The sequence below is a fragment of the Mauremys mutica genome, chromosome 7 (genome assembly GCF_020497125.1).
Source record: "Mauremys mutica isolate MM-2020 ecotype Southern chromosome 7, ASM2049712v1, whole genome shotgun sequence".
Lineage (NCBI taxonomy): Eukaryota > Metazoa > Chordata > Testudines > Geoemydidae > Mauremys > Mauremys mutica.
In genome coordinates, this window is record NC_059078.1 from 36780918 (window position 1) to 36808557 (window position 27640).

A 27640-nucleotide genomic window follows, 5' to 3' on the forward strand; every position below is an offset into this window, starting at 1 on the left:
TGAAGGGGCATATGAATGTTTAGCATATCTGGCACGTAAATACCTTGCAATGCTGACTACAAAAGTCCCATGCGAATGCCTGTTCTCACTTTCAGGTTACATTTTAAATAAGAAGCTGGCAGCATTATCTCCTGTAAATGTAAACAAACTCGTTTCTCTTAGCAATTGGCTGAACAAGAAGTGGGACTGAGTGGACTTGTAGGCGCTGAAGTTTTTCATTGTTTTGTTTTTGAGTGCAGTTATACAACAACAAAAAAATCTACATTTGTAAGTTACACTTTCACGATAAAAAGATTGCACTACAGTACTTATATGATATGAATTGAAAAATACTATTTCTTTTGTTTATGATTTTTACAGTGCGAATATTTGTAATAAAAATAATAATATAAAGTGAGAAATCAATATATTTGAAAATGTAGAAAAACATCCAAAATATTTAATACATTTCAGTTGGTGTTCTGTTGTTTAATAGTGTGATTAAAACTGCGATTAATTGTGATTAATTTTTTTAATCATGATTAATTTTTTCGAGTTAATCGCGTGAATTAACTGTGATTGACAGCCTTCATAAAAATAGGTATTTTTGTCTCCCTTCCTGTACTGGAGCCCTGCTTCCACCCTTAGCCCTTTATCTGGTCCTCTACCATTTGTTCAGCCCTGTCTGGGTCTTCACAGTATCCTGCTGGGATTGAGACTTTGTTTGGGTTCCTACCAGCTTCCTTAAAGGTGGCAATTTTGCAACAGAAAAGCTTAAAAAACAGACTCCAATGAGAAATGGCTGAGCTTGAATTAATATGCAAACTAGATACCATTAACTTGGGTTTGAATAGAGACAGGGAATGGCTGGGTCATTACACATATTGAATCTATTTCCTCTTGTTAAGTATCCTCACACCTTCTTGTCAACTGTCTAAAATGGGCCATCTTGGTTATCACTACAAAAGATTTTTTTCTCCTGCTGACTATAGTTCATCTTAATTAATTAGCCTCTTACAGTTGGTATGGCTACTTCCACTTTTTCATGCTCTCTGTATATATATCTTCTTACTATATGTTCCATTCTATGCATCTGATGAAGTGGGCTGTAGCCCATGAAAGGTTATGCTCAAATAAATTTGTTAGTCTCTAAGGTGCCACAAGTACTCCTGTTCTTTTTGCGGATACAGACTAATATGGCTGCTACTCTGAAACCTGTCATTCCCTAGTACTTTTCTCTACTTCGAGACAGGCCAGTTCTTGCTATAGGGTTAAGCATTGCTGTTTCTTTCTCAGCCTCCCTCTGAACCCAGGCTAACTTTTGTTCCGAACATACTGTTTAATAATCTTTTCCCATAAGTGCTTACCTCCTCCAAATCTTATTGGAAAGATTTAAGCTGCTCCTGCAGGCCTTGGGGATGGTCGCGTGCTCCCTTTTCACTCCCCCTTCACCATCCTTACTCCAGCTTTCAGCCCCTTATTTCCTTTTCCAGTCAACCCCAGACCCTCCCTGTCCTGGGCTGTTCTACTTCCCGCTGCATGAGGGCTGAGAAACCTATCCATTATCTCCCCAGAATTATTGGCAAGGGTAGCTCCTTGACCACACCCATGTGCAGCTGAGTTCTCCGGCCCTGGATCTCCTGCTCAGTTTCTGCTATGGGGTAGACATGGGTCTCACCCTGGGTACATGAGATGTATACCAGCAGATGTTGGTCTACCTTGTTGGTCTACCCTCACCTCATTTTCTCTGACAAGAGTGCACCTACAACCTGAGTCTATGAGTTCCTCAATCACCACTTCTCCCAACCTACTGATAGCACGTATGGCCAAGCCCCCTTAACGTTTCCAAATGGACCCCGACCCTAGACTGGCTGTATTAACAGCCTCGATAATCACACTCACACACAGACTGGACGTTCTTGTCTGAAATGCCCAGGCTGGCCACATCTGAAGTATGCCAAGGGGCCCCCTTTCCCACCCCCAGGCATGTTTCCATTAAATTGTAGAACTACCTGGGGCCTCTGGAGCTCTTGTGTATCCCCCAACTTTTGGCCCTAGGGAGCTTCCCTCAGTTTGCCATACCACCCAGCCGCTTGTGTCCCTCAGCCTCGAAGAAAGTCTCTGTTTGTTCAACAGCTTCCCTGACTGAGGCGGCAGAAAGTGCCTTACCCTGCTCTGGCTCCCATAGGCAGAACCTTTAGAAACTGCTCCAGGACAATTTGGTCCATGATCCTTTGTATCGAGCTGGTCTTTGGAGCAGACCCACCAGGCTGCAAGGTCCCGTAACTTCTGGGCCACTACCTATGGTTGTGCTCATCACAGAAACGAAGCAACTCGAAATCTGTGTTTATATGCCTCAGGACTCCACCCTAATCGGTCCAGAATGGCTGCCTTCGCTACCAGATAGGAGTTTACCTGTTCATCATCACTTGCTTCCCAGTAAACTGCCTATGCCTCAGCCATCAGGAATAGTGCTATGTAGGCTGCCCATGTCAATTCCTCCCAGCTTGTTGTCCTCATCACTCTCTCAAGTGTTTGGAAGGCCTTGTGCTCATCTTCTGGTCCCAACTTCACCAGGCCCGGGGCCAGCCACCTCACAGTCGCATCACCAACCATGTTGCCTGCCGTCTCTTGCTCCAACTGTTTATGTAACAGTTCTTAAAAGTGGGCTTCTTGCCACCCTCTGTGGTGCAGCAAATTGTGTCTCCTGATGTTTCTGCTGGTTCACCATCATTTGCATGAGCAGAGCCTGAGTCTGCTGCTGCAGTTCTTGTTGCCACTGTATCACAGCTGTCTTGCTGCTGCAGCCCCATTACTAACAGGCAGATCACCGCCTCCATTTTTCCCCTTATTTCCCAAACTGTGTGGGGTCACTCAGTATTGCAGGTGGGGCTCTCTCTTCCCTGGGCACCAAAGGTCCACTTCACTCTTCCTTTGTACCAAGGCCGGATCGAAGTGCCCACATTCTCCACCATACCTCACAGGGCAGGGCTTCTCCCCAGCTTCCAAACACATGCTGCCCCACCCCATCTTCTTTAAGAATGTTTATTGTCCCAACACAAGCAAGTAAAAAACAAACAAACAGTCCTTTAGCTTACCCTAGGGTTTCATAGTCACCCCTTACAAGGGTTTTTGATGATCCAGTATTTTTTTGTGCAGTTTTCCAGTCCCAGCCAGCTCTGCTTCTTTTCAGGAACATTGGGTCCAATCCAGGGCAACCTTTCTGGGCGCCTAGCCCCTTGCTTCACAGCTCCACCACCAGCCCTCTCCCCCCAGGCACAGGCTGCCCCAATCACTCTTCCTCTTCCTGCCCTCTGACACGTCTTTATAGCCCTGCCCTTGTTTAATTAGCTTACCTGGGCTCACCTGCTCTGATACAGGAGCTGGGCCTGGTCTATTCACAGACCAGCTACTCTGTGACAGGTCCAAATCATGTAAATGTTCCAAACAGGGCCCAATCCTCCAAACACTACCAGACGTAGTGCTTACTGCCATTGAAGCTTTTGTAGGAAGTGTTTGTAGAATCGAGTACTAGATTATTTTTGTTTAAAAGTTGAGGGAAAGGTTGCATTCTGAAAAATAATATATAATATACATCCCTTATAAACAAAAACCACTCCATTCCACAGTAAATAGCCCAGCACACTATAGCTTACAACAGTGGTACTAAAGAGCATCATTGCAAAAATGACTGGTAAATTGGGCACCCAAAAAATTGAGGTGCTCGAAATAGAGTGCGCCCAACCTTGAAGTGGCCTGATTTTCACAATGTGGTTGCTCAGAACTTTCTGAAAATCATACACCTTTAAGGTATCCATAGTCAAGATATGTGCCCAAATGTGAGGCACCCAGAATCACTAGCCATTTTTTAAAAATCTTAGCAACATTTATTATGCATTCAAGAGGGCAGTAGGGGAACCTGGATTCACTTACAGATGCTGCTGATCCTCTTGCTCAAAGGGTTGGCGAGAAGCCTTTTTCAAACTTCTAAACAGAGTTATATTTTAGCTATTTAGAAAAACAACAACATTTTAGTCTGAGTTTTCTCAGACAATTATTTTAAACAAGCCTTTCAACAGAAACTTTTAAGTAATGCCTTTGATGTGTTGCCCTGCATTTGAATGTTGTGAAAAACATCTGAAAAAAAATATGGAAATCATTTGGATTTTAACTGAAAGCTGTACCACAAGCTAACCTTTCACAACCTAAATGATTGCCTTATTTTAAAAGGACTGTTATAGATTTCAAGATTATGATTTAGTACAGAACAAATGAATGGCAGGTCCCATTCTAAAGGTTACCATTCTCCTCTATTTTGATAGGAAAGCTAACTGTTGCTAAGCTAAGGATCACTGTAGATTGTAAATGAAATACATCGTTTGTTTTTGCACACCCAACACTATTCTTGGAAGCATTTTTTTAGCAGTTTTATTCAGCTGTTTCCCTACCAGACAGCTCTAAATAATGCCCTTTTCTGTTACATTTTGATCTACTTGCCTGGTGCGCGTGCACACACACAAGGAGCCAGAACTGATGTAGTTTCTTAGAAACTGACAGCAGCTGTGTTAGATTAAACAAAAGCTCTCCATGATACTTATCTTTTTAACCTGGCACCAGCCTTTGCATTACTCTATATAGAGTTTTGTATCTAACACTTGAATGTATGCATATAACTGTGGGAAGTGTTTGAAAGGCTTGTATGAAAAGATCGTGTTACAAAACTGTTTTAGTAGGACCAATTTTCTAAGTGTTTTGCTCTCATTTTCTTTTGATATATGTTTAAGAGAGTGCGTTAAGTGCAAGGAATATTCCAGCTTGCATGGAACAAAATCAATTCCCCAGACGTATTTGAAGAGATTTATTAAGTAAAACTCCTGGATTTGGTTTGCTTTCATATATATTTAAATAAGAATTCTTGTGAGCTGTGAACCATCTCTCAACAGGTAAAGTGCACAACAGCAGCAATGAATGATTTAAGTTAGAAAACGTCCTAGTGAAAAATATGAAATCTATATATATATTTTTAAGTAAAGCTATGGGAACCTAATTCTTGAACATGAGCAGCAAAGAAGCAGTGTGGTCATTGGAACATAGAAGTTGCCAAAATGGATCACACTGACAGTCCATGTAGTTCCATATCCTGTCTCACAAAGTGGCCAATATCAGATGCTTCAAAGGAACATGCAAGAAACCTTCAAGAGGAAAATTATGGGATAATCAGCCTATAGGGGAAGTTTCCTTACATGTATTTTTTGCTTTTGTATTATTTTAGATGCAGCATGGTCTAGGGCAAGACACAATCTCTCTGCTTCAGTGTCCCCATGTATAAAACGAGGGTAATACCTGCCTTAAGTGGGTATTATGAGGTCTCATTTATCTGTGTTTGTGATTTAAACCTGTGAAAAGCAATAGCAGTGCTAAGTATTACTGTTAATATTACACTCCATTCAGTCATTCCAGTGCAGAGGACCCCTCACAAAGACCTAGAGATACTTAAAACCTTGCTTAGCGCTGACTTTAAAAGCTTAAGTGGGGGTTAAGTTCCCTGAAGAGCCTTGCACCAACTCTGCTCAACAGGGTGAATTTCAACTTTGGGCCAGTGCTTAAGCATGTAAAACTGACATTTATAAACCTAAGCACCAACGTAAGTGTCCAAATGCAGGATTTGCTGCTCTGAGTAGGGGCCCACATTGGAAAAATCAAGCACATAATCAGTGTCAGTGGAGAAGGCAGATTTTATGGCCAAAGTAGACTGTGTCCGCACATGTTTTACAGACATCTTGAATTTTAACAAAAAGCTATAAGTAATGTTTGTTTAATTATTAATGCCCAAGTCCAAGAATAGTTTAATTCCATCTTCCTCTGATTCTTAATAAAGTCTTTTAAAACTACCCTCAAGGGCTATGTTTAATAGGCATTGAATGCAGATGCTCCTGTGCTTCCGAAGCATGTCTGAACAATTTCATTTTAGCAGAATGGTTAATGGGGCGAAACAGCCTCTGCTGGGCACATTCATCCAGTTTACTGGAAGTTTACTAAAAGTCCATCTTCTTTCGCCTTTTCTTCTCCAGGTCAGAGGTTCTGAAGCTTCAGCTTCCTTCAAGAGGCAGCACAAAGCAAAAAGAAGGAGCAGCACTACTGGATGGAAGACACTGTTTATCTGCTGTGCAACTGGATCGAAGCTCACCCACTGGGGGAGCAGGGATGTCAGAGAATGGTATAGAGAATCCTTATAAGTGCAGAATCCCTAGTTATTCTATTTCCTCAATGATGTGTCAGATTTTCAGCAGACAAACTAATATTTGCTTTAAAGATTTTGAACAATCAAAGCCACAGACTAATTCTAATGAATTTTGAAACCTTAAACAAAAAGTCAGCTTCCCCTCAAAAAATGTCTTATGTTTATTAAAAACCGGAACATGTCACTTGTAACTAACACTCAAAAAAATCACCTGCTTCCTAGAATTCACTGGACCAGAGTGACTTTTTTTTCTTGCTTATTAGTAAGTGGTTGTAGCTGCTGTGTGAATAATACCCAAGAATGTCAAGTCACAGTTAATATTCCACACAGGCTCTTTGAAAACAACCTTATCCCCTATGTAATTTTGAATGATCCGACTGGTTTAGAGCATGTAATACTAACTACTGCTATAAACATGCCGTTTTGCTGCAATTTCCCCTGGGAATTGCATGTACTACGGTTTGAAAGTCTCGTAAAGCCATTAGGTCTCCCAAGACTGGCGCTAGTTAATATTTACCCAGAATACCACTGGACGTCTACAGAGGAAAGAATTATAGGGACTCTGGATGGGATGACAATTTTGTTGACTCGTTTACATGCTGTAATGATGAGAGCCATTTAAGAAAGCTGTCTTATTATCCTAAGGTCCTTCATCCTGGTAATGGTTTATATGCCAAGTAGACAGCAATTGCAAACTTAGAGCTTGAATTTCTCTTAGTGGTGTTGGACACATCTACAGCCAAATGAAGACAAATGTCAGGCTGCTTAGGAATTAACCATGAGTAAGAAATTGTGCTACAGAAGAAATCCATTGAGAAGAGATTTGGAGGTGAACAGCTAAATTTGAGGTCTGAAGTGTATGCCTGGAAGTGTGATACAATAATGCCCTCCAGAGACAGAGAGAGATGTCATCGGGGTCCTTGATTATAAAAAATGAGCAGGTATTTTGTTCTGCTAGAGTGCAGCTGTGCGTATGAGTGTCTCTAGGGGAGTGGGAATAAGAAGTGCTTCTAGCATGATTTTCTAAAGGCATCTCTGTACTTTTAATTTGAGTTGAATACAACAAAACGGCTAGCATAGACCTGATCTGATTGCTGTGTGGCAGTGACTCCGTACTACCATGTGAGGCTATGGCTACATTAGCGCTTCAAAGCGCTGCCGCGGCAGCGCTCCCGCGGCAGCGCTTTGAAGCGCTAAGTGTAGTCAAAGCGCCAGCGCTGGGAGAAAGCTCTCCCAGCGCTGTCCATACTCCACCTCCCTGTGGGGAATAACGGACAGCGCTGGGGCTTTGACTACACTGGCGCTTTGTAGCGCCGCAATTTGCAGCGCTGCAGAGGGTGTTTTTTCACACCCTGCTGCAGCGCTGCAAATTTGCAAGTGTAGCCATAACATAAGATTATAGCTGCACTACAGAGCTTTACAGCAGTGCAGCTTTGCCGCTGTAGCGCTGCTAGTGCAGACATTCTAAGTCGACGGGAGAGAACCCTCCTATTGACTTAACTCCAGCCCCCATGAGCAGCGGTTGCTATGTCAGTGGGAGAAGCTCTCCCGCTGACATAGCTTTGTCCACACCGGCGCGTAGGTCAGTGTAACTTATGTTGCTCAGAGGGATGGCTTATTCACACCCAAGTGAGGTAACTTATACCAACGTAAGCTAAAGTGCGTACGTAGCCTTAGACAAGTTGTTCAGCTGCACTCAGGAGATGGGTAGTTCAGAGCATGCATTGATCAATGTCTTCTCGAACAGACTGAAGGTGAGGCACTTAAAAGTCTGTAGGTGGTGTCCCATCCAACTTTCTGCTGGAAAGATGATGGCCTTTACATAGGCTGTTTATGATGGGGCGGGGGTGAGCTGAGAGAGGGTGTAAATCCTCAGGTCTCCCATGGGAACATATTTGCATAAGTGAAAAGATCTTTACTAATGGATCTAAGATCTGTACACATTCACAACCACCCAATTTTTACATGTGCTATTTTAAAATCCGGAAATCCTGGATGAAGAGCTGACCAGAGATTTGCAAAATATTCAAATGCAAAATACTTGAAATTTCAAAATTTCCCACATTGTTAGGAACTAAAAAGTGAGCCCATTTTCACACAACATTTTGCTAAGGTAGGCACATTCGTAATGCAAAGACAGGCCTCATTTCCAAGCTAAAATAACCTATATTTCTAGTTTAAATGTCTTTCCTATCAAGAACGACACAAAAAAAATCATATTCACACCTTTACAATATGAAAATAGACATTTTCTCCAGTAAAGACCAATTTGGGTGTTGAAAGACAGGAGTGACAAAAATCACTCAGAATGAACCTGGAAAGCTGCACAAACAAAATTAGTCAGCTTCACACAGCTCTAGGGTTGGCAGGTAATATGATTTCATGCATTTATTTTTGTAGGTCTTTTATAAATTTTAATTTCTCATTGCAGAAAAGTATGTGTAACTATTGTTGAACAACATGTGATTAGAGAATTAGATTTAACAAGCCTGAGAATATTTGTCTTATGCAATTTATATGGCTGTTCGGAGCACCATGAAAGAGATTTCACTTGTCTCTCTGGTTTCCAGTCCTAATAACCATAGGAAGTAGAGGACATGTAAAAGGTAGCGTCTGCTATGTCATTCTATTGTGATGACAGTAGTGGATGTGTAAGTGGACATGTTCAGTTAGAGAAAGTGGCATTTCCATGCATGGAAAAAGTAATAAATAGTGGTTCAAATGTTCAGGCATTAGGGCTGCCTGAAAGTTTGTGTCCTTTCCCCCCCATTTGTAAAGAGCTAATCTGTGTATCGCACGTGGCATATGCGACACTGACTAGAACAAACATGACCGTCTGCAAATCTTAAAGGAATTGATGTTGTTCTGCAACACCAGTGGCTCATCAACAATTCTGCTACCCCCTCAACCACTGTAACCCGGATCCCTTTTCTGTTGCACTCCATTAGCAAGATAATATAAGTGATTATGCAAAAATGTGTACTAATAATGTATCACAGATTGAAGCTCTGAAAGGAATTCTTTGTTTTGGCAGTGGGAAGAGTTCTGAAGGAAAAGCAGTTCTAGGAAGTTAACTTGCGTAGTATTAAGTATTGCAATATAAATGTACAGACACTCTATGTAATACTGGAGGGAACTAAGGTTTATTCCTGCTCAGCAGATGAATTATTGATTGTGATAACCCATCAATTAGGTAAATGGAACTTCATTTGAAGGCAAATTGGATTAGCATGCCATTGTCCAGTATTTTAAAAAAATAATTAGAAACCAGGTTGCCTTTTTTAATTATAGAAAATATACCTGACAGAGGAGCTGGTATCATATCATTTAGGCTTGTAGCCAGGTAAAAGATGAATGTATTGGCCTGTACGTATGTGCAACAACACTGCCCTCTAATGGATAGAATACAATACATCAGACCTACCCAAATGTTTGTGATTACAGCCCTTCTGCCAATAGAGGGTGAGGCAAAGGGATTACATAACAAACCCTACCACTAGTGCCAGCTAATGGATATTGTTCTTTAAACTTGAGCAGAAGAGGTCTGTATCTTGAGGATGGCTGAATTTTATTTCCTGGACTGCGTGAACATTGTAGTTTATTGTAACAAATGCATAGGCAGCAGGCTACAGCACAGTTTGGGTGCCAACTGAAATAAAATTCAAGTCTGCAGACAATTATATAAATCTCCCATTCTCCCCCACACAAGTAGACACAGAAGTAGCTAAGATTAGAACTCTGGTTCTTCAATTCCTAATACACAAGCCTCTACCACTTGAGCTCAAGCCTTTAGCTGGTTGAAGGTGCAGATCTCATATCTTCTTTTTATGCCTGCCTCTAGAGGGCACCATCACTTGTTCATACACACAAAGCTAATACCTTACACTAAAAACACTAAGTTCCTGAACAGACGATAACTAAATGTGCACATACACTGTACTTGAAATATTGTTTAAGGTTTAATAACTTTATATTTGTGAAGAAATAAGCTTTATCAATTGTTTATAGATGGTTTGACTTGCTGACTTTGTGGGATAAGGTGTGTGAGCTCATATCTTTTATTGGCCCAACTTTTCTTAGCGAAAGATACAAGCTTTCAAGCTACACAGCTCAGAAGCTTGTCTCTTTCACCACCAGAAGTTGGGCTAATAAAAGATATAATTTCACCCACCTTGTCTAATATCCTGGGACCAACATGGCTACAACAACAACACTGCAAACAACAATTGCTAACTACTGAAACCGTGCATTTTAATCATCTGACACTGCACTTTATTAAAACAATTAAAAATGAAAGACCACATTTAAATTGATTTAAACTGATGTAAATTCAGGGATTAATGCTCAGAACAAAACTGTTGCTGATGCCGCCCACTACATATTTGTTTGCAGTGGATCAAATCTTAGAACCACTAATTTTATCTCAGATGCTGCTAAAAAGCTATGGGAGTATTTTTATGCTATTATGTGAATATGCCATTTCCCTCTTAAGCATCTTAGATTTTAAAGTGATTCACTTTCACCTAAATAGATGGAGTTGAGAATTAAGTATCCAAAAGGTGATGAGCATGACCAAGCTTGAGCTCCAGCTAAGTGGCTGTTCTTTTCCCCAGTGGAAGATCAGATGTTCCGTTCTGTGGAGGGCCAGGCTGCCTCAGATGAAGAGGAGGAGAAGTGGATAGGGGACCAGCAATCCCAGGTGGCTGAATTGAAGAAACTTCTGGACAGGGTTCCCTGTTGTGGAAGTGGGTATGTTTCATGGAGATTAGTGTTTAGGCTTTGGTTGTCCCATTGCAAATTGTATCGCATGATTTAAAGATTTCAGAAGTATTGTGGCTTCAGTAAGAAGCCATACAACTATTTCACAGAAACAAAAGATAGAAATCCTCCAGTCACAGGACCCAGACTGGGTGTAATATACCCACCTGATCCTAACAGGAGTCAGAGAGGAAAGTGAGGTATTGGGGAGCGGAGGGGGAAGGTATGTGCATGTGTCTAAACTTTACTCAATGCTAGAGAAGAAAATAAAAAGAGGTCCACATGCCAGAGGGAAATCTTTCTCTACACCCATACCCCAACATATCACATAAGTCTTTACTGCATAAACAATCATCATGGATTTTAATTCCTTCTGGGAAATCTCCCCCTACACACCAGAAAAGATCTTTTCCATCATAATCCTCCTTCCAGTAAAGCCATGAGTGAATAGGCTTTCCAGTCTGCCCCCAGTCTCTTTCCAGCTGTACAAATGTAGAAGCTGTTAGTTCTGGCACCTCAGCTGATCTCAGCTGTCAGCTAAGAAGGGATGGGAAACCAGCATCATAGGGACCCAAACCATAAAGAACTCAATAGGTCAAAGTCACGAGTTTGAATTTATGAGATGCCAGGAGAACAGCAGGAAATCGGTCATAGCTCTTAAGCAGATTGACCTTGGCTGGGAGGTTTCGCTAACTTTTCTTTTTCAAATATAGATGTGATGACAAAATGGTGAAGAAACTGATGTCTTATTTTGGGAGTGCCAATAATGATGACCATGAGAATGCCACTGTGGAGCTAGCAGAGAGAATCACCATGTTAACTGAACAGCTTGAAATGAAAGGGAACGAAGTGAAAAAACTGGAAACAAACATGAAGGAGGTAACAAGTGCGAGGTTTACATTATTTTATGTACACACAGGATTCTTTTCATAAATATTTTAAATACTCATGTTTTGTATTTACATCTAATTTCTGTTAGCGTTATCAACCTTGTTGATGCCTCACCACAGTGTCATCACTTCAGGATCGGGGCCACATCCTAGCTTTCCATGGCAACAGCACTTCCAATATGACTATTGGATGAACGTCCATGGATCTGAAGGACTATACTGTGCAACGCAGGCTATTTTCACAAAATTATGTGTTTAAAATTCTGTCAGATATCCATGTGGATTTAATAGCTGGAAAAGGCGCAGGACTGATAGCCCTGGAGAACAGAGTGCTGAGAGTAGGTGCAGAAAATACAAGGCTCCCCTGTGGTATCTCAGCACTGGGTGAAAGGCTTCACATATCCTATTATCAATCTTCTCACCAGTCCCCCAAAATAACCTTTTTAAATACACCTCCAGTTGGTTCAGTTGCAGGTGCTCAACTTAGGGTAAATCTTGCAGCTCACTGACAGAAGGAAAATCTCAACCTCAGCCTTGAGGGGCTGGGGTTACCTTAATTTCTAGTGTGGACATAACTTCAAGGTTCCAAAAACACGTGCTGTCTCAGTATTTTCACCTAATCTTATTTAAATGCACAAAACCTCAGCTACTCATCTGTGTAAATGCCACCAGTCTTTCCCTGATAGAGGTATTTAAAAGTAATGAATACAGAACATGGCGCAGTTAGTCATCTGTACAACAGAGGAGCAAGTAAGTAGCATATAATACAGTGAAACCCCACTATAACGTGACCTTTGGGGTCCAAAAAATCCCATTGCGCTAAATGCGGGGTCGCGGTATAGCGGGGTTTCAAATCAGTCAGGTGGTCCCCAAAGCGGTGCATTGAGGTGCACTGCCTAGTGCCCCTGGTGCCTAGTGCCCAGCAGCGGAGAGGAGCTGTGGCCTCCCGCCTGCCGGGGACAGAGAACTCCAGGGCTGCGGGCGCCGATGCTCTCTCTCCCCGGCAGGTGTGGGGCCACGGCTTCCCTCCTGCTACAAGAGGAGCCGCGGCTCCCCGCCTGCCAGGGACAGAGAGCACCGGCGCCTGCAGCCCCGGAGTTCTCTGTCCCCGGCAGGTGTGGGGCCGCGGCTTCCCTCCGGCTACAAGAGGAGCTGCGGCTCCCTGCCTGCCGGGGACAGAGAGCACCGGCGCCAGCAGCCTCAGAATTCTCTGTCCCCAGCAGGTGCGGGCTGCGGCTTCTCTCCCCTGCCATGGTGTTGGGGACCATTGGTACAGTATCATACTGTAATATACTGTACCTTAAAGGAGAGCCAACCTGCGATCGCGTTGTATGCGATTTCGCGTTAAGGCGGGGCGCGTTATGGCGGGGTTTGACTGTACCTTGGTACAGCTGAAGGGGTGGGGAGGAGGGAAGGAGGAGAAAATGTGGTCATAAACTGCCTTACAACTTGCCCGACTGGGTATGGCAATTCATTTGTTTCTATGCCAGAAATTGTGAATACTATAAAAATGTTATCACCTCACATTGTTTTAGCTTAATTTGTTCCAAAGTTTCATCTGCTTCACAATCAAAAACTGGCTGTTTTATGCTCCTTTGCTCAAAAGAAGTTTGTGGACTTTAGTGTTTTTGGAATGATTTTATTAACCACTAAAGTCTGTTTAAATTCATAGCTTAATCTTCAACTTTTCTGCATGTTGCCACTCAGTGGCTTTATCAAGATTTCTGTTTCAAGGACATGCTCCCCCCTCCCACCCCCACACATAATGAAATTTGCTTAGGGAAAAAGTGTGGAAAATGAAAGGAAGACATACTTGCACCTGGTACAGTGTACTGGTGATTGAATACTGTCAGTACACTAGGTTCTATGACAATGTATCCCTGTAATATTACCTAGGTTAATGGAATGCTTTGCTTTTGTGCTGCTTAAACATCAACCATGTAAAAAGCTAAAACTCACTCTGTTCTTACTGATGGTGGCCATGTTTACCTCTTTTCCTTGCCTTCCACTCACACTTTTAGATGTATTCATCTTCCTTTTGCAAAGCTAGGAATGTCCTGTTGTCTGCTTTATAACCTCTGCTGATGGATACGCGTTCAGTGCAACTTGCTCAGAAAAGGCCCATTATAAATTTTCAGTAGTTATTCTAGAATTCCAGAATAAAAATATCAGCTTTTCCTAAAAATCATACCAAAAAAAGAGATAAACTTCACATTGATTGTAGCATAACCACAAATTTAAAAATCAATATTTGTGAATCAATTTGCCTTTGTCATTACAGTCCAGATTACAGTCCATTACAGCCTAGCTTATTTACAATTCATCTAATGTACTGTATATCGCTGGTATGAAGGCATCATTTTAGTTGGTGGGTTAGCTTGGTGCTACTGCTGCTACAAAGCTCTTTGGCAATAAGAGATAGTGATCTTGAAAGGATCAAAGATCAGTTTTGAAAAAGTGAATGCTCACCTGAACTTTCTAAATCCACAAAAAGTGTGCAGGAAAACTCTTAATACCCTCTCTCACCAAATTAAATGCATTTCCTGGTTTAATGAAGAAATCACTGAGAACAAGCTGTCACTTTCCATGGTGTGTTGGGGAAGCTAGCACACACATAGCAACAGGCTCTGTTATTTAGATTTACAAAAACAATTCTGAAAGATCACACAAACAACATCAGCAGGCAGGTGAAGAGCAAGAGCTGCACATATGGACCAATCATTGATCCAATCTAAGACTACAAAAAATGGAAGATTAAAGAGGAGCTAATTTTGATTCATTTTATAGTGAGCTCCAGTTCTCAATAACTGAAAAGTCTAAGTACCATCTACCAAAGACAGGTTAATGAAGGTGTCAGTCCTAGATGATAGATTGAGGAAAACATGAGAAAATTCTAAAGCTATATTGGCACTTTACAAAGCTTTGTGCTCTAAACAAATGCCTCAGCTTTGCAAGGCCAGATTAATCAAAAAGTAGAGAATTAATTTACACCTGTCAAAAATGCGCCCTTGTGTGCAAATAGGTAATCATGCAAGAATATTTCCAAGCACAAGTGCGAGTTTGCACCTTTAGTTGTGTCTGCATGTGCTTTTTTCTCTCTCTCTCTCGCTCTCTCTCTCTCTTTTTTTTTTTTTTTAAGTACACACTGTCAAGGTTTCTTCCCCACTCTGAACTCTAGGGTACAGATGTAAGGACCTGCATGAGAACCTCTAAGCTTAATTACCAGCTTAGATCTGGTTTTACTGCCACCACCCAAATCCTTTAAGAGTTATTTGGGAAACTCTGTCTACCTTCCCCCCAGACTATCTCCCTCCCAGTAGCCTTAAGAGACTTCTCCACCAAGTTCCTGGTGAACACAGATCCAAACCCCTGGATCTTAAAACAAGGAGAAATTAACCATTCCCCCTCCTTTCCCCCTGCCAATTCTTGGTGAGTGCAGATCCAATCCCCTTGAATCTTAAAACAAGGAAAAATCAATCAGGTTCTTAAAAAGAAGGCTTTTAATTAAAGAAAGAAAGGTAAAAATCATCTCTGTAAAATCAGGATGGAAAATAACTTTCACAGGGTAATCAGATTCATAGAGCCCAGAGGAACTCCCTCTAGCCTTAGGTTCCAAGTTACAGCAAACAGAGGTAAATCCTCTTAGCAAAAAGGAACATTTACAAGTTGAGAAAACAAAGATAAACCTAACATGCCTTGCCTGGCTGTTACTTACAAGTTTGAAATATGAGAGACTGGTTCAGAAAGATTTGGAGAGCCTGGATTGACATCTGGTCCCTCTTAGTCCCAAGAGCGAACAAGCCCAAAACAAAGAGCGCACAAACAAAAGCCTTCCCCCCACCAAGATTTGAACAGGGACAGAGAGCCAGGATCAGGTGTCAGCCAGGTTACCTGAGCTTCTTCACCCTTTACAGGTAAAAGGATTTTGGTGTCTCTGGCCAGGAGGGATTTTATAGTATTGTACACAGGAGGGCTGTTCCCTTCCCTTTATAGTTATGACACACACAGATGGAAATGAGTCCCCACTTTTGAAACTGGTCCAGAGTTTTCAAATAGGGACAATTCATTAGCAGATTCTATACCAAACAATGATGAACACAGAAAGAAAGGAGTTCTAGTAAAAAACTAAATTGCCAAACATATTTATCAAATCTCTATATCCTGGTTTTGTGTTTGGGTTTTTCTGTGGCACTCATCATGTTAGTATGTGAGCACCCCATAAGCAGTAATGAATTTTACCTCATGAGGTAAGGAAGTATTATCCCCATTTCACAGATGAGACAGATTAAGCGACATGCTCACAGCCAATCAGAAAGTCTATAACAGAGCTGGAACTGGAACCCAGAGTCCCAGTCCAGTGCCTTAAAAGTCGATCATCCTTCCTCCATATCTATTTTAGGGAACAATCTATACTTTATTATAGTAATCATCTAATTTGCAACAATTGGGGTGAGAGAAGATAATAGATATAGCCTATGTGAAGCAAACTACCTTGGAGAACTTTTTCAACCTACATTGAGCCACCATCTTCAACTGCTGGAGGAACAATAAAGCACCAAAAGCAACTATAGGCATCTTAGATGTAAACAAAACAGACTAGGAGATGAAGGGAAACTAGCATCTATTTCATAGTAGGAGGTGATAGAGCATCAAGAAGTAAGAACTGTCTTGGGAAAGTTAGTATAACAGCAGCAGATTGGGAGGCACAGAAGAAATAGCACCACAGGCAAGCCTGGGACAAGGAGACAATAGCAGAAATATCCCGTGATATTCTGAGCAGAGTATCTATAAAAACTAAAGCAGGTGGTTATGACATTGGACAGCTGAATGCTGGGTGGGCAGAATTAAAGCGGCATGCAAACTACAGAGAAAAGAATGAGTTTTTTCCAGAAGGGTTTGTTCAGTGACTGAAGGTGAACAGCATAGGGCTGCTGCCTTGCAGTAGCAGGCAGCAGAGGACATATAAATTCATGTGTGTTTTTCCCCCAGTGTAGCTAAAGATAAGATGCCCTGAAAAAATCTCTTCAAAGTGGCAGATTGGGTTCCTATTGGTTGTCAATGCAGAGGGCTGTTAGGACTCAGGTTCAGAATAGCTGTGTGTGAAAGAAGCAGCTGCTGCCCAACACATTAGGAAGGTGGTGCAGGAGAAGAGGGTCAGAGGGGCTAGAATATTGGGAAAATGTCCCAGAACATTTTAAGAGAGAGAAGTGCTCTGATTAAGCAGATAAAAGCCTTTCCTCTCCCCCCCCCGCCCCTTTTCATTTATATATTGTCCCTTTCATTGTACTGATGTGAGGGGGAAATGTAGCTCTGCTTCATGTGTTGGCTAGAGCTCTGCGCGGATATAAAATTTGTATCCACATCCAATTCGCAAAAATTATCCATAGATATCTGCGGCTATAAAGTAGGTATCCACAGATTTGCAGGGCTCTCTCTGTAATGGGCAGCTCCTACGATGTGCAGGATATCTGCAGTGCAGAAGAGGAAAGGAGGAACTCTGCTAACTGAAAGAAGCAGTAAGATTAATTCTCAACAGACAATTCCCTCCCCACAACCTCAGAGAGCATTAATTATGCCTCAGTCTGACTGCTCCCCAGTGATGGTGATTATGTTGGGTGTATGTACAGACAACTATTTGTTTATTTGCTTAGTTCCTTCAAAATGGGTGTTCACTGAGGAACTCTCAAATCACTATTTGGCAGAGGATATAGACTAAGTCATCCAAACTGTACGTTGTTCTGTAGGGTGGAGGAGCTGGAGGTGCTCATAAAGTAAAGGTCATGTGTGGCTAATGGAGGCAGCTAGTTTTCAGCTGATGCTGCAGCAAGTGCCAATTAAAACATACTTTTCAGCTGTGTCATAGAAATTAAATGACCTTCTAGAAGGATTCTGTGTGGATCAAGGATTATCTCACTTCTGCACTCTGACCACATTTGCTCTTGGAAGTGGGGGTGGGGGGTAGGGGGGAGGAGTGACGTTTTGCCCAATTAGTAAACGTTGATTCGGATAATATTTTCTGCCAAATAAAATCTAAGAAGTGGCTGTTTAGTTTAAAGCCTACAGTTACTCTGGTACAGTGCTCTCTCTCTCTCTCTCTCTTGCTTCCCCTCCCAGAAGGGGCCCTGTTACAGTAGGGTGGGGTAGCTCTGTGGTTTGAGCCTTGGCCTGCTAAACCCAGGCTTGAGAGTTCAATCCTTGAGGGGGCCATTTAGGGAACTGGGGTAAAAATCTGTCTGGGGATTGGTCCTGCTTTGAGCAGGGGGTTGGACTAGCTGACCCCCTGAGGTCCATTCCAACCCTGATATTCTATACAGCTAAAACTAATAAAGATAACAAAAAGGGATTAACAGAACCAGAAAACATGAAATTTATCCCATAGGATTTTGTTCATAAATACAGTAAGAATAAATATATTTGACTTCTTTTTGCAGCAAATAATTGCAAAGAATGATAATATTTAGGAAGGCTGTGTGCTCTGCCTGGGTCTAGTAATGAATGGGATATGAGGTTTATTTTGATTTAATTAATTGAAGGAGCTTAGAGCTCATGAAAGTCAGACATTAATATTTAATCTAAGCACTTTTCCAGTAGATGCTTTCCAGGCTCACTTTAATAGCTTGCCCAATGCACTGCATTCCTGACCAGCACTACCTCTCCTAGTCCTGGGCCTCTGGTGAGCAGATCTCTCTAGAAGTCCATATTGAGTGGCAGTTTTATGATGCAAACAAGGGGGCTAACATGAGCTCTGAGAGGCAGAATTAGCTAGTGGGCTGACTATGGGAACTGACCGCTAGGAACTCCAGAGTTCTGGCTCTGACAAGGATTTTCTGGCTGGCTTTAGACAAGTCATTTAACCTCCTTATTTCATTTTCCCCATCTGAAAAATGGGGATACTAATGCTCATCTGTCTCTTTCCCTGCCTCCCTCCCAAGATATTATGAAATTAGTTAATGACCAATCTGTGTTCTGAACTATTATTTCCACATATATCCCAAACTGGGATTTGAACTTGTTTTTACAGAAATGGGAGAGAGAGATTCACAGAGCTGGTTACTATTATTTAGGTCACATGAGCATCTTGGCATTTTCCAACCAGCAAGGAAGACACAGTTCTTGTTCCAAAGACAGTGTAGCATCTGACAGGCAAGAGGTGGGAAAAGGGATACAACATACAACCCAGGTGATCAGGGTGATGACAGGCACAAGTCCTATTTCTTTACAAATATGAAACTTGTAAGTTAAATGTTAAGTTGCCCTTCCTCCACAATGCTGCCTTCTTGTCTCTCTTCTACACCAAACCCAGTTTTTGATACCCCATGCCCTGTCCTCCCAACATTTGACATCCTCCTGCCACTAAATGAACATTTAACTCATAAGAAAAATACATGAAACAAATAAGTAGATGACTTAGACAGTTTCTTGTAAACGTCTTGGAAGAAGTAAGTTGTGAGGAAGGATTTAAGACCCCGATTCAGCAAAGTGCTTAAGCAGATACTTAAGAAATCCACCTCTATTCAGCAAAGCACTTGTGCAAGTGCTTAAATGAAGAGAGGTTTTAGAACTAGTCAAAAATATTTCAACATGACTTTGTTCCATCAAAATATATAGGCTGGTGGCTAGAGCACTTGCCAGAGATGTGGGAGACTGACTACAGAGTTTGTATCTCTCTGGCCTGTCTCACAAAATATTTAATTACTTTTACAAAGTGGAACAGCTCCAACTGGAAAGACTGGGAGAGAAACTGATTCTATAGCCTGGTAGTTAGGATGCTGACTGAGAATGTGGGAGATCCATGTTTTATTGGTTACTGGACAGTCCTGGAGATTGGCTTTGCAGTAACTCAGGAAGGTCCTGATCCAACAAACCACTTAATCACATGCTTAACTTTAAGCACATGAGTACTTCCATAGGCTACTCTTCAGCCTGCTTCAGTGCCTTATTTGAACCGGGCTTTCTTGAGCTGGTCTGCAAACCACTGACCTCTCCCCATTTAAGTATGTGGTTAAATGCTTTGCTGCATCAGGGTCTTAAAAGTTTCCCCAAGACTCACTTTTCCCAAGATGCTTACAAGAAACTTGCTAACTAAATCACCTACTTATTACTTTATTTAATAAGTCTGTGTTCTATGCATAGTGGATGGGTAGAAAAAAGTGTGAAAATAGTTGTGAGAGAAGCAGAGCCCTCTCTGCATTATCTTTCTTTGAAAAATATAGATATAAGAAAGGCTGAAGTACAGAATTCAGAATGAGAACAGTTACAATTTTTGAGTAGTCTGGTTGCACCAAATGTTGAATGAAATATCATGAAGTAGAAGAGCAAATGCACCTCCTAGCAGCTATTTATTCAGTGCCTTAAAGAAATGTAGCAATAGAACAAAGTGAAGAATTTCCCATCAGAATAGTTTTCTGGAGCAAACTGACATTTACCAGATTGGACAAAAAGTTAGCTTTGCGATTATTGTGCAAGAGAACAAAAGCTCCAGTGCTTTTAACTTCCTGTGTCGTTGTCCAGATGAAAGGCCCATTGCTAGGTGAACTGCAACAAAAGGTGGAGGAGACTGAATTGTTGAAGATGGAGCTACAGATGTTGGAGACTGAGAGAGTTAGGCTGTCACTGGTGGAAGAAAAGCTCATGGATGTTTTACAGCTTCTTCAACAACTTCAAGACCTGGTACGGCAAGAAAGTAGTCCAAAGAACGAGAACTGATTTTGATGGTGTCTCTCCCAAACTGAAAAGGATGTTTGTACCTTACATCCAAATGCAAAGATTCCCTTACATGCAAGACACACAGCTGCACAGCTTTGCCACTGGAACCATCAGCTCCAATGGTTGCGTTGCAGCAAAGAGGAAAAGCCTAGAAGCTCTTACTTGTGACTTTCCAGTATAGATCTCCAAACTCTCCCCTCCCTCCAAACAAAAGTTTGGAATCATAGTAGTTTCAGATTTTCTAAAACTCCACTAAATTAGGTCCAAGCCCCTTTCAGAGCAGGATTTAGTCCTCCAGAAGAAAATGCATCAAATATTAAATTGATAGTGTAGGACCCACCCAAACACCCAGTACATCTAAGATGCTGTTCTTTGGGATCATACCTACATCACTGCATGGATTGCTCTGCAATATGAATTTGTAAGGATCAGTCAATACTTGCAGAACCACATCATGATATTTTCTCAAAGGCTGGGTGTAGGGTTCTCTTTATTTCAACTGTCTTCTGGAAGGAGTCTGGAAGGAGTCCACACTGCCCCAGTGATAGCTTTAGAAATAAATGCCCTCACATCAAACTGACTTCTCGGTCCATTTTGAGTCTCTGGAGTGCACAAGTTAGGCCTGCTGACCCCCACATCCACAGGAAATATTTTTGTGAATGGGTTAGTGGCAGCCTGACTGCCTTCAATTTAGTAGAAACAGGTCTGAGAAATACTTGTCTGATCCTATTGTTACTACTTTAAAGGGCCTTTGCCTGGCACACCCCAGAATGCACCATGCATAGATTATGCACCACTCACCTCCACATGTTATTGAAAAAAAGAAATGTAGGAACATAATCCTCCCTTACATTTCTATAAATCTTTTCATTCCCAAGTACAGAAATACCAGCCTGATGTATGGTCAGTGCTGGGCTGAAATGCAGCAGACAGCTACATTACACAACAGTTCCTCAGTCTTCTAGCACATCCAACTGCATCATATAGGGGCACTAGTGTAGCAAGAAGAGTACAACTTACTGAAGGAAAAAACCTACTTCCTGCAGCGCCAGAGATGTTTTTGAGAAGTGTCTCATCCAAGTACTAACCCAGAGAGGGGCTATTTAGTTAATCAGAGTTGATGGAATCACAGCACAAAGTGGTTCTTATTTAAAATGTGATGGGTCAGTCCTTCTTAAATCCCTGCTTCAGGTGGAGGGGAGTGGTGAGAATTAGCCAAGAGATGAGCAAGCTGGATAAGCTGTTGAACGTGGGGTATATATGGAGTCTGCATTGCACTTTTAGGAGTTAATTTTTTGTATTAGGATTCAGGGCATCTCCTGAATTTTCAGCAGAGCTGTACACTGTGTATTTAATTAGATTATTCGTGCACATAATGACTTCACCATGCCTGAAGTATGCTGGTGTTCTACGGCTGACTCTAGGGAACAAATGCAGTATCTCAAACTATGTTACCTTACTTTAGTGCTTGGCACAGCCCGTTTTAGTTTCACATCCCAAGTCTGACACTGCTTGCCACATGGATCAATAACAATCCAATCCAATGAAGGATGTACTATTAAGCTGGCAAAGAATGACTGATTGTGATTGACAGCAGGCATAAGAACTTTCCATGTCAAGACTTGGACATGTCATTCACTGGTCAGCAGTGTTGTTGAAAATCATTCCAGCTTAGGAGATGATCCATCACGCAATGTGCTACATTGTTGTGAAAATACTGCTTGATGCTAATCATTGCTGGAAATATGCCTTTGTGTGTGGCCATGTTCCCTAGCTCCAGTGAATAAAGATATTAATGAAAAAGATGACTTACAGGATCCCCTGTAGAGCCTGAAGAACGTCCCATAGAGTCCTATGGAGGAGGTACGTTAGATGAATGAGAAACTACAGTTACAGATGAATAAGCTTTTAAAGCTATATTGCCTCTGTAAATTCACCCTTATGGATACAGCATTCCCAGCATTACACAAGTGCAGGAACCTTCTAGAAAGGTGGGCCATTCTGGAGCCAAATAAGCATCCTCTTGCAGCACTGAATGTTCAGAACAGAGGTTAATCGAAGGGTCATGCAGCCCCAAACACCTGAGTTCCTATTTTCACTAAACCCAAGGGGGCTATACACAAGTAGGATTCTAAAGAGCAGGGGAAGGTGGATGGGACATGTGAATAAGCAGATGCAATAACACTTGAACTGCAGTTGTGAGCTGTGCAGTTCTCTTTTTTCAGGAATTGCTTCTGCCTATTGCCACTCCGTGGAGTTTAATCAAAACATCTTGCCCTCTCAGGTAGGTGGGCTGAGGGTGCCAGTTAAACAGACTGCAGGACTGCCTCTCCCCCAAACGAGAGTTAGGTACCATGTTAAGAGAGTGGTGCTTTCTAAACACCATGTGGCAGCCTCAACCATTTTTAAAATGGAATAATTACAAAGGCAGGCCAGCCAAGCTGCCTTAGCCCTAAAAAGTGGAGGTACTCTCAATAATGTTTAATAGATCTCAATAGACAGCAGCCAAGAGAGGGCTAATTAAGGACCTTCCCCAGCTGTTTCTCCTGAACAACACATGCAGTAACTTCCCCTAGTTTGTGTGTGCTTAAAATGGTATCATACGTTTCTGAAAATAGGTGCAGGGGACCTATTTCTGAGGCCTCACCCACAATCCATGTATTTGTACTGCCTATCTTTCAACACACAAGGGCTTTGCATGAATCTGGCCAGGCCTTTGATAGTCCTGAGCATGCCTATCTCCTGCTTGCATTCTGTGATAAGCACGTGCATCTGGATTTTCATGGCCACAAGCTTTTGAAAGCTCAGCCCTGTGCTCTCCATTTCCCTTTGAACTATTGCAGATTCTTATAGTAAAGCCAGGAACTAAGGAACAGGGACACCCAAATCTGCTGTTCACTGTGCAGTTTCTGACTCAAAGGTTCCAAAATAAGACACTATGTTATGAGGCATTACTTTTGTTTTCATTTTCAAATGCAAATCCACTGTACGTATATTTAGATTTTGTTGTTTATATTAAGCTGGTCAGGGAGTTAATTGTTCCATGATATTGTTTTGTGTTTTAAAGAGCATATCTAAGCGAGCCTTGGGGAAAATCTTGCTGAGCACTTTGGAATCCTGTCGTGACCCCCAACATGGTAAGAAAGTAAAAACCATATGAAGAATAAGAAGTGTGCAAAGTACATTTGTAATTCAGAGTCACTTGGGAGGCAGATTATATACCTTGTAAACAGTAGACAGAAAAACAAAAAGTCACTCACTTTCAAAGGGGGAAAAATTACTATGCAAGACCCCTACTAAAACTGAAGGCTTCAAATCTTTGAAATTACAGAAACTGGGGTATCATGCTAAATTTTACCCTTAAGGTGAATTCTTCATCCCACTGAAATCAATAGGAGCCATCTGCACACATCCAAGGGCAGAAATTGCCCACGGGGCCAGATTTTGCCTTCTAAATACATCAGTGTGGTTGCACAGGTATCAGAGAGCAGAATGTGGGCCCCTAGTTTGTAGACTGCCACTCATCAACATTTACAATTCCATTGTCTAGAGCTCTTCTCTGCCTGACATAAAGAAAAGGTACAAAGGAAAGCAGCATCTTTCAGTAAAGTCAGTGGGTCAAACCTGCTCTCCTTTAATAGCAGCCTTTCATGTTCTTGTTACGAAAATTAAACTTGCAAACTCATCTCCCTAGACAATAGCCCACTGCGCAGAAGCTGCCTACGGAAGAACCATGCAGGCTTCACAGCCTGGAGGTTTACATTTGATTACTTTGTCCCTGTTAGCAGAGCTTTTGCATTTTCCTTCTTCAAAGAAGCTGGCATACTGTACCCAGTCAGTTTGCATAGGAAGACTGCCTGTAGGGGCTTTTAATAGGCAGAGAGGGGTCAAAGAAGAGATAATGAAAGGGTAGATGCAGCCTGAGGGTTTGTTCTGCAGAATACTACAAACAGTAATCCAGGGAAAGTAACATGTACAAAACGCTCTGGCTTCCACGGAGCCTTCTCGCCGTACAAAAGGCTTGTCATTAGCATGCAGTGATTCAGTGTCCAGACATTCTCGAACAAAGTGGTGCTGCTCCAGCCTGGGTGTTCTGGGAGCAGGGGAAAATGGCACAGCAAGGCCTTCTCCTGCCGCCAATGCACACACACAGAAGGCAGCCATACCTGAGCTGTAGGCCTGGGAAGGAAAAGATAGATGGTAGCTAGTGCCCTCAGAAGTACTAGCAGCTCCAGTGAGTACAGAGGAAGTTTTCTGGCAGTGCTCCATCTTATAGGATAGCTGTCCAGCACTTCCCACAGCACCCAGGAGGTATTAAACCTACCTAACAGGGAAATAATCACTTCAAGTAGTGTCGCTGAGGCAATGTGCCCACTCCCTAACTCTAACACAGCTCGGCCTCCAGAGATGCATAATTGAGAACCAAAGTATTTAATGAGGGAAAGCTATGAAGCCCAAATCAATATATACTCTATCTGTTCTGCATCACTTTTGCTATAAACTCCCTATGCTTCCTCTGCTTTGGATTTTCTGGCTTTGCACTTGATGTCACATGAGCTGCTTTCCAAAATCTCTGTAGTCAAACATTCTCTCACTGTGTGAGAATGCTACCCCAATGGCTGATTCGATTAGCTACGTTTCGTTGATGTGACTTGAATCCAGTCTCCATTTGAATGACGAGTAGGTATTTAGACCAGCACTGTGTACCCATCTTTCAGGGATAGGTTTCAGGAAGTTTAACTGCTGATGCAGTGCAGAACACAGACAGCCGATACATTTCAAAAATCAGTCTCTGTTCACACAAGGATGAGGGGATTTAATGAGCAGAGAGTTTGCAGTAGGAGGAACGGAAGTAGACTCAGTCCCTGTGTACTGTTCCATTCTGTGTCCCTTTGATATGCAGAAGAATTCATTCTCTGGTCTCCAAATTCAGAATTCTATATTTGAAATTGTTAAACTGCATCTCCCTGGCTTTGTCAATATGCTAATATATTTCATAATTTTCTTTTAAAGGAAAAGCCCACATTCTTGAGATCCTAGATACTCTCTACCATGAGCTGGCTGCCTGTGAACTCCTACAAAGCGAGCCTCTAGAAAAAGCTCAAAGTCACCAGTCCTTGTCTAACCCACTGGTTATCTCTTGTTGAGCAACAGTGCCATCTACAGTTCGTCATGATTAGTCAAGTATCTAAAATCTTACCATGTTAAACAGAGGGTGGAAGAATGAGTTTGCCAGATTTGGAGGAGTTCAATAATAAAGGGACAAGTTAGGACAACTAAGCCATGAAATCACAGGTATACTGCTCTGGGAAGACCTCTAATTCCTCAGCTAACTTCGCAGCTGTCCTCTATAAGTGTTCACATTTCATGAGACTTACTTAATGATGTCCATCTCTGAAGCCTGACAACCACCACATTATGGCATTGTAACTGTACCAGTTCACCAAATGAAAAGAATTACAAATGCACTGATCAGTTCAATAGAGGAAAACCCCAAGCTGAATAGCTGATTGTCGATTAGCTAGAGATTTTTCCTCTTCTGATAGCTGAACCAGTACATTAAATAGTGGAAGACAGACTAACTGGCTGACACATGTTGTTTTCTTAAAGTACAAGAGACAAAACTGCTGTATTATAAAGATATATGCACACCAGTATATGCCAGTAGGGCAAGTTAAAGACCCATGTATAAATGTATGTGTTTGGGATTGTGATTATATATCTTATTTAACTCTAGAGATACATTTATGTTTCTGTTCATGCGGATTTTGTACACCTCTACCCCGCTATAACACAGTCCTCGTGTGACAAAAAAATCTCACCGCATTATAGGTGAGACCGCGTTATATCGAACTTGCTTTGCCCCCCGTTCCTTGTTCCCTGACCGCCCCCTCCAGAGACCCCCATCCCTAATCACCCCCAGGACCCCACCCCCTACCCATCCCCCCTGTCCCCTGACTGCTCCAACCCCTACCCCCGCCCCCGCCCCCGCCCCCGACAGGCACTCACCGGCAGCGGCGGGAAGCTGAGCAGCCTGGCTCCAGCCTGCTCCACTCCGCTAGCTCCCAGCCGCAGCGCTCCGCTTCCCGCTGCCGGTGAGTGTGGGAAGGTTGGGGAAAGGATGCCCCCCCCGTACTCACCTGTGGTGGGAAGCCGAGTGACATGGCTCCAGCCCGCTCCGCTTTCCTTGCCCTGGCCCCAGCCGTGTTGCTGGGGGGCAGCTGGGGAAAGGTCCTGCACTCACCTATGGCGGGAAGTGGACCGCCACGGCTGGGAGCTGGCAGAGTGGAGCAGGCTGGGGCTGGGCTGCTCTGCTTCCCGTCATTGGTGAGTGCGGGGAGGCTGGGGAAAGGACGCTTCCCACACTCACCTGCAGCAGGAAGCGGAGTGAGGTGGCTGGGAGCTGGCAGAGTAGAGCGGGCTGGGGCTGGGCTGCTCCGCTTCTGCCGCTGCTGCTGAGTGTGGGGGGGATCCTGTCCCGCAAGCCCCCTCCCCCGAGTGACACGGCTGGGGCCAGGGCAATGGAAGCAGAGCGGGCTGCTTTCAGCCCCCCGCTAATCCCCCGGGCCACTCTGGGACTGCAGGGCCCCCAAAAGTGCCCTCCCACAGCTCCTGCACCCCAGACCGTGGGGGGGGGGGAGCCTCTGACTGCCTCCGAGACCCTCTGCCCCTTATCGAACCCCTCGGCCCCAGCCTGGCCCAGCACCCTTAACACGCTGCTCAGAGCAGCGTGTCAGAGCTTTACCGCGTTGCATGCGAACCCGCGTTATATCGGGGTAGAGGTGTATTTGTAATTACAAATCCATTAGAAGTGTGATTATGTTTTGATATTAATCTGTAACTGTCCTTGCTGGTTATAATCTTAGATTTTATGTTAAACAGTAAACTGCTTGGAAAAAAGTGAAGAATGATCTTGTTCCCCAAGTTGCCAGGAACTGGGAAGGCTGCAGAGACAGGGAGTGAAAGGAAGAAAGCTTCATATTACTCTTTCACCAACCAACTAGCAAATGATATACATATAAGACATTCCCATCCCATATAGTCTAAGTGAGATTGTAAAGATACA

General features: G+C 42.7%; 1 protein-coding gene across 1 annotated transcript in view; it reads left to right on the top strand.

Moving 5' to 3' along the window:
* Positions 1–26456, top strand: part of EFCC1 (EF-hand and coiled-coil domain containing 1) — a 91112-nt gene extending 64656 nt beyond the window's left edge. The window contains exons 3-8 of the mRNA XM_045025055.1: positions 6051–6196; positions 10834–10969; positions 11692–11857; positions 20380–20538; positions 23642–23711; positions 25588–26456. Of these exons, the coding sequence (XP_044880990.1) occupies positions 6051–6196; positions 10834–10969; positions 11692–11857; positions 20380–20538; positions 23642–23711; positions 25588–25721 (811 nt within the window). The 3' untranslated portion in view covers positions 25722–26456. The remainder of the gene's footprint in view (positions 1–6050; positions 6197–10833; positions 10970–11691; positions 11858–20379; positions 20539–23641; positions 23712–25587) is intronic.
* The last annotated feature ends 1184 nt before the right edge of the window (positions 26457–27640 follow it).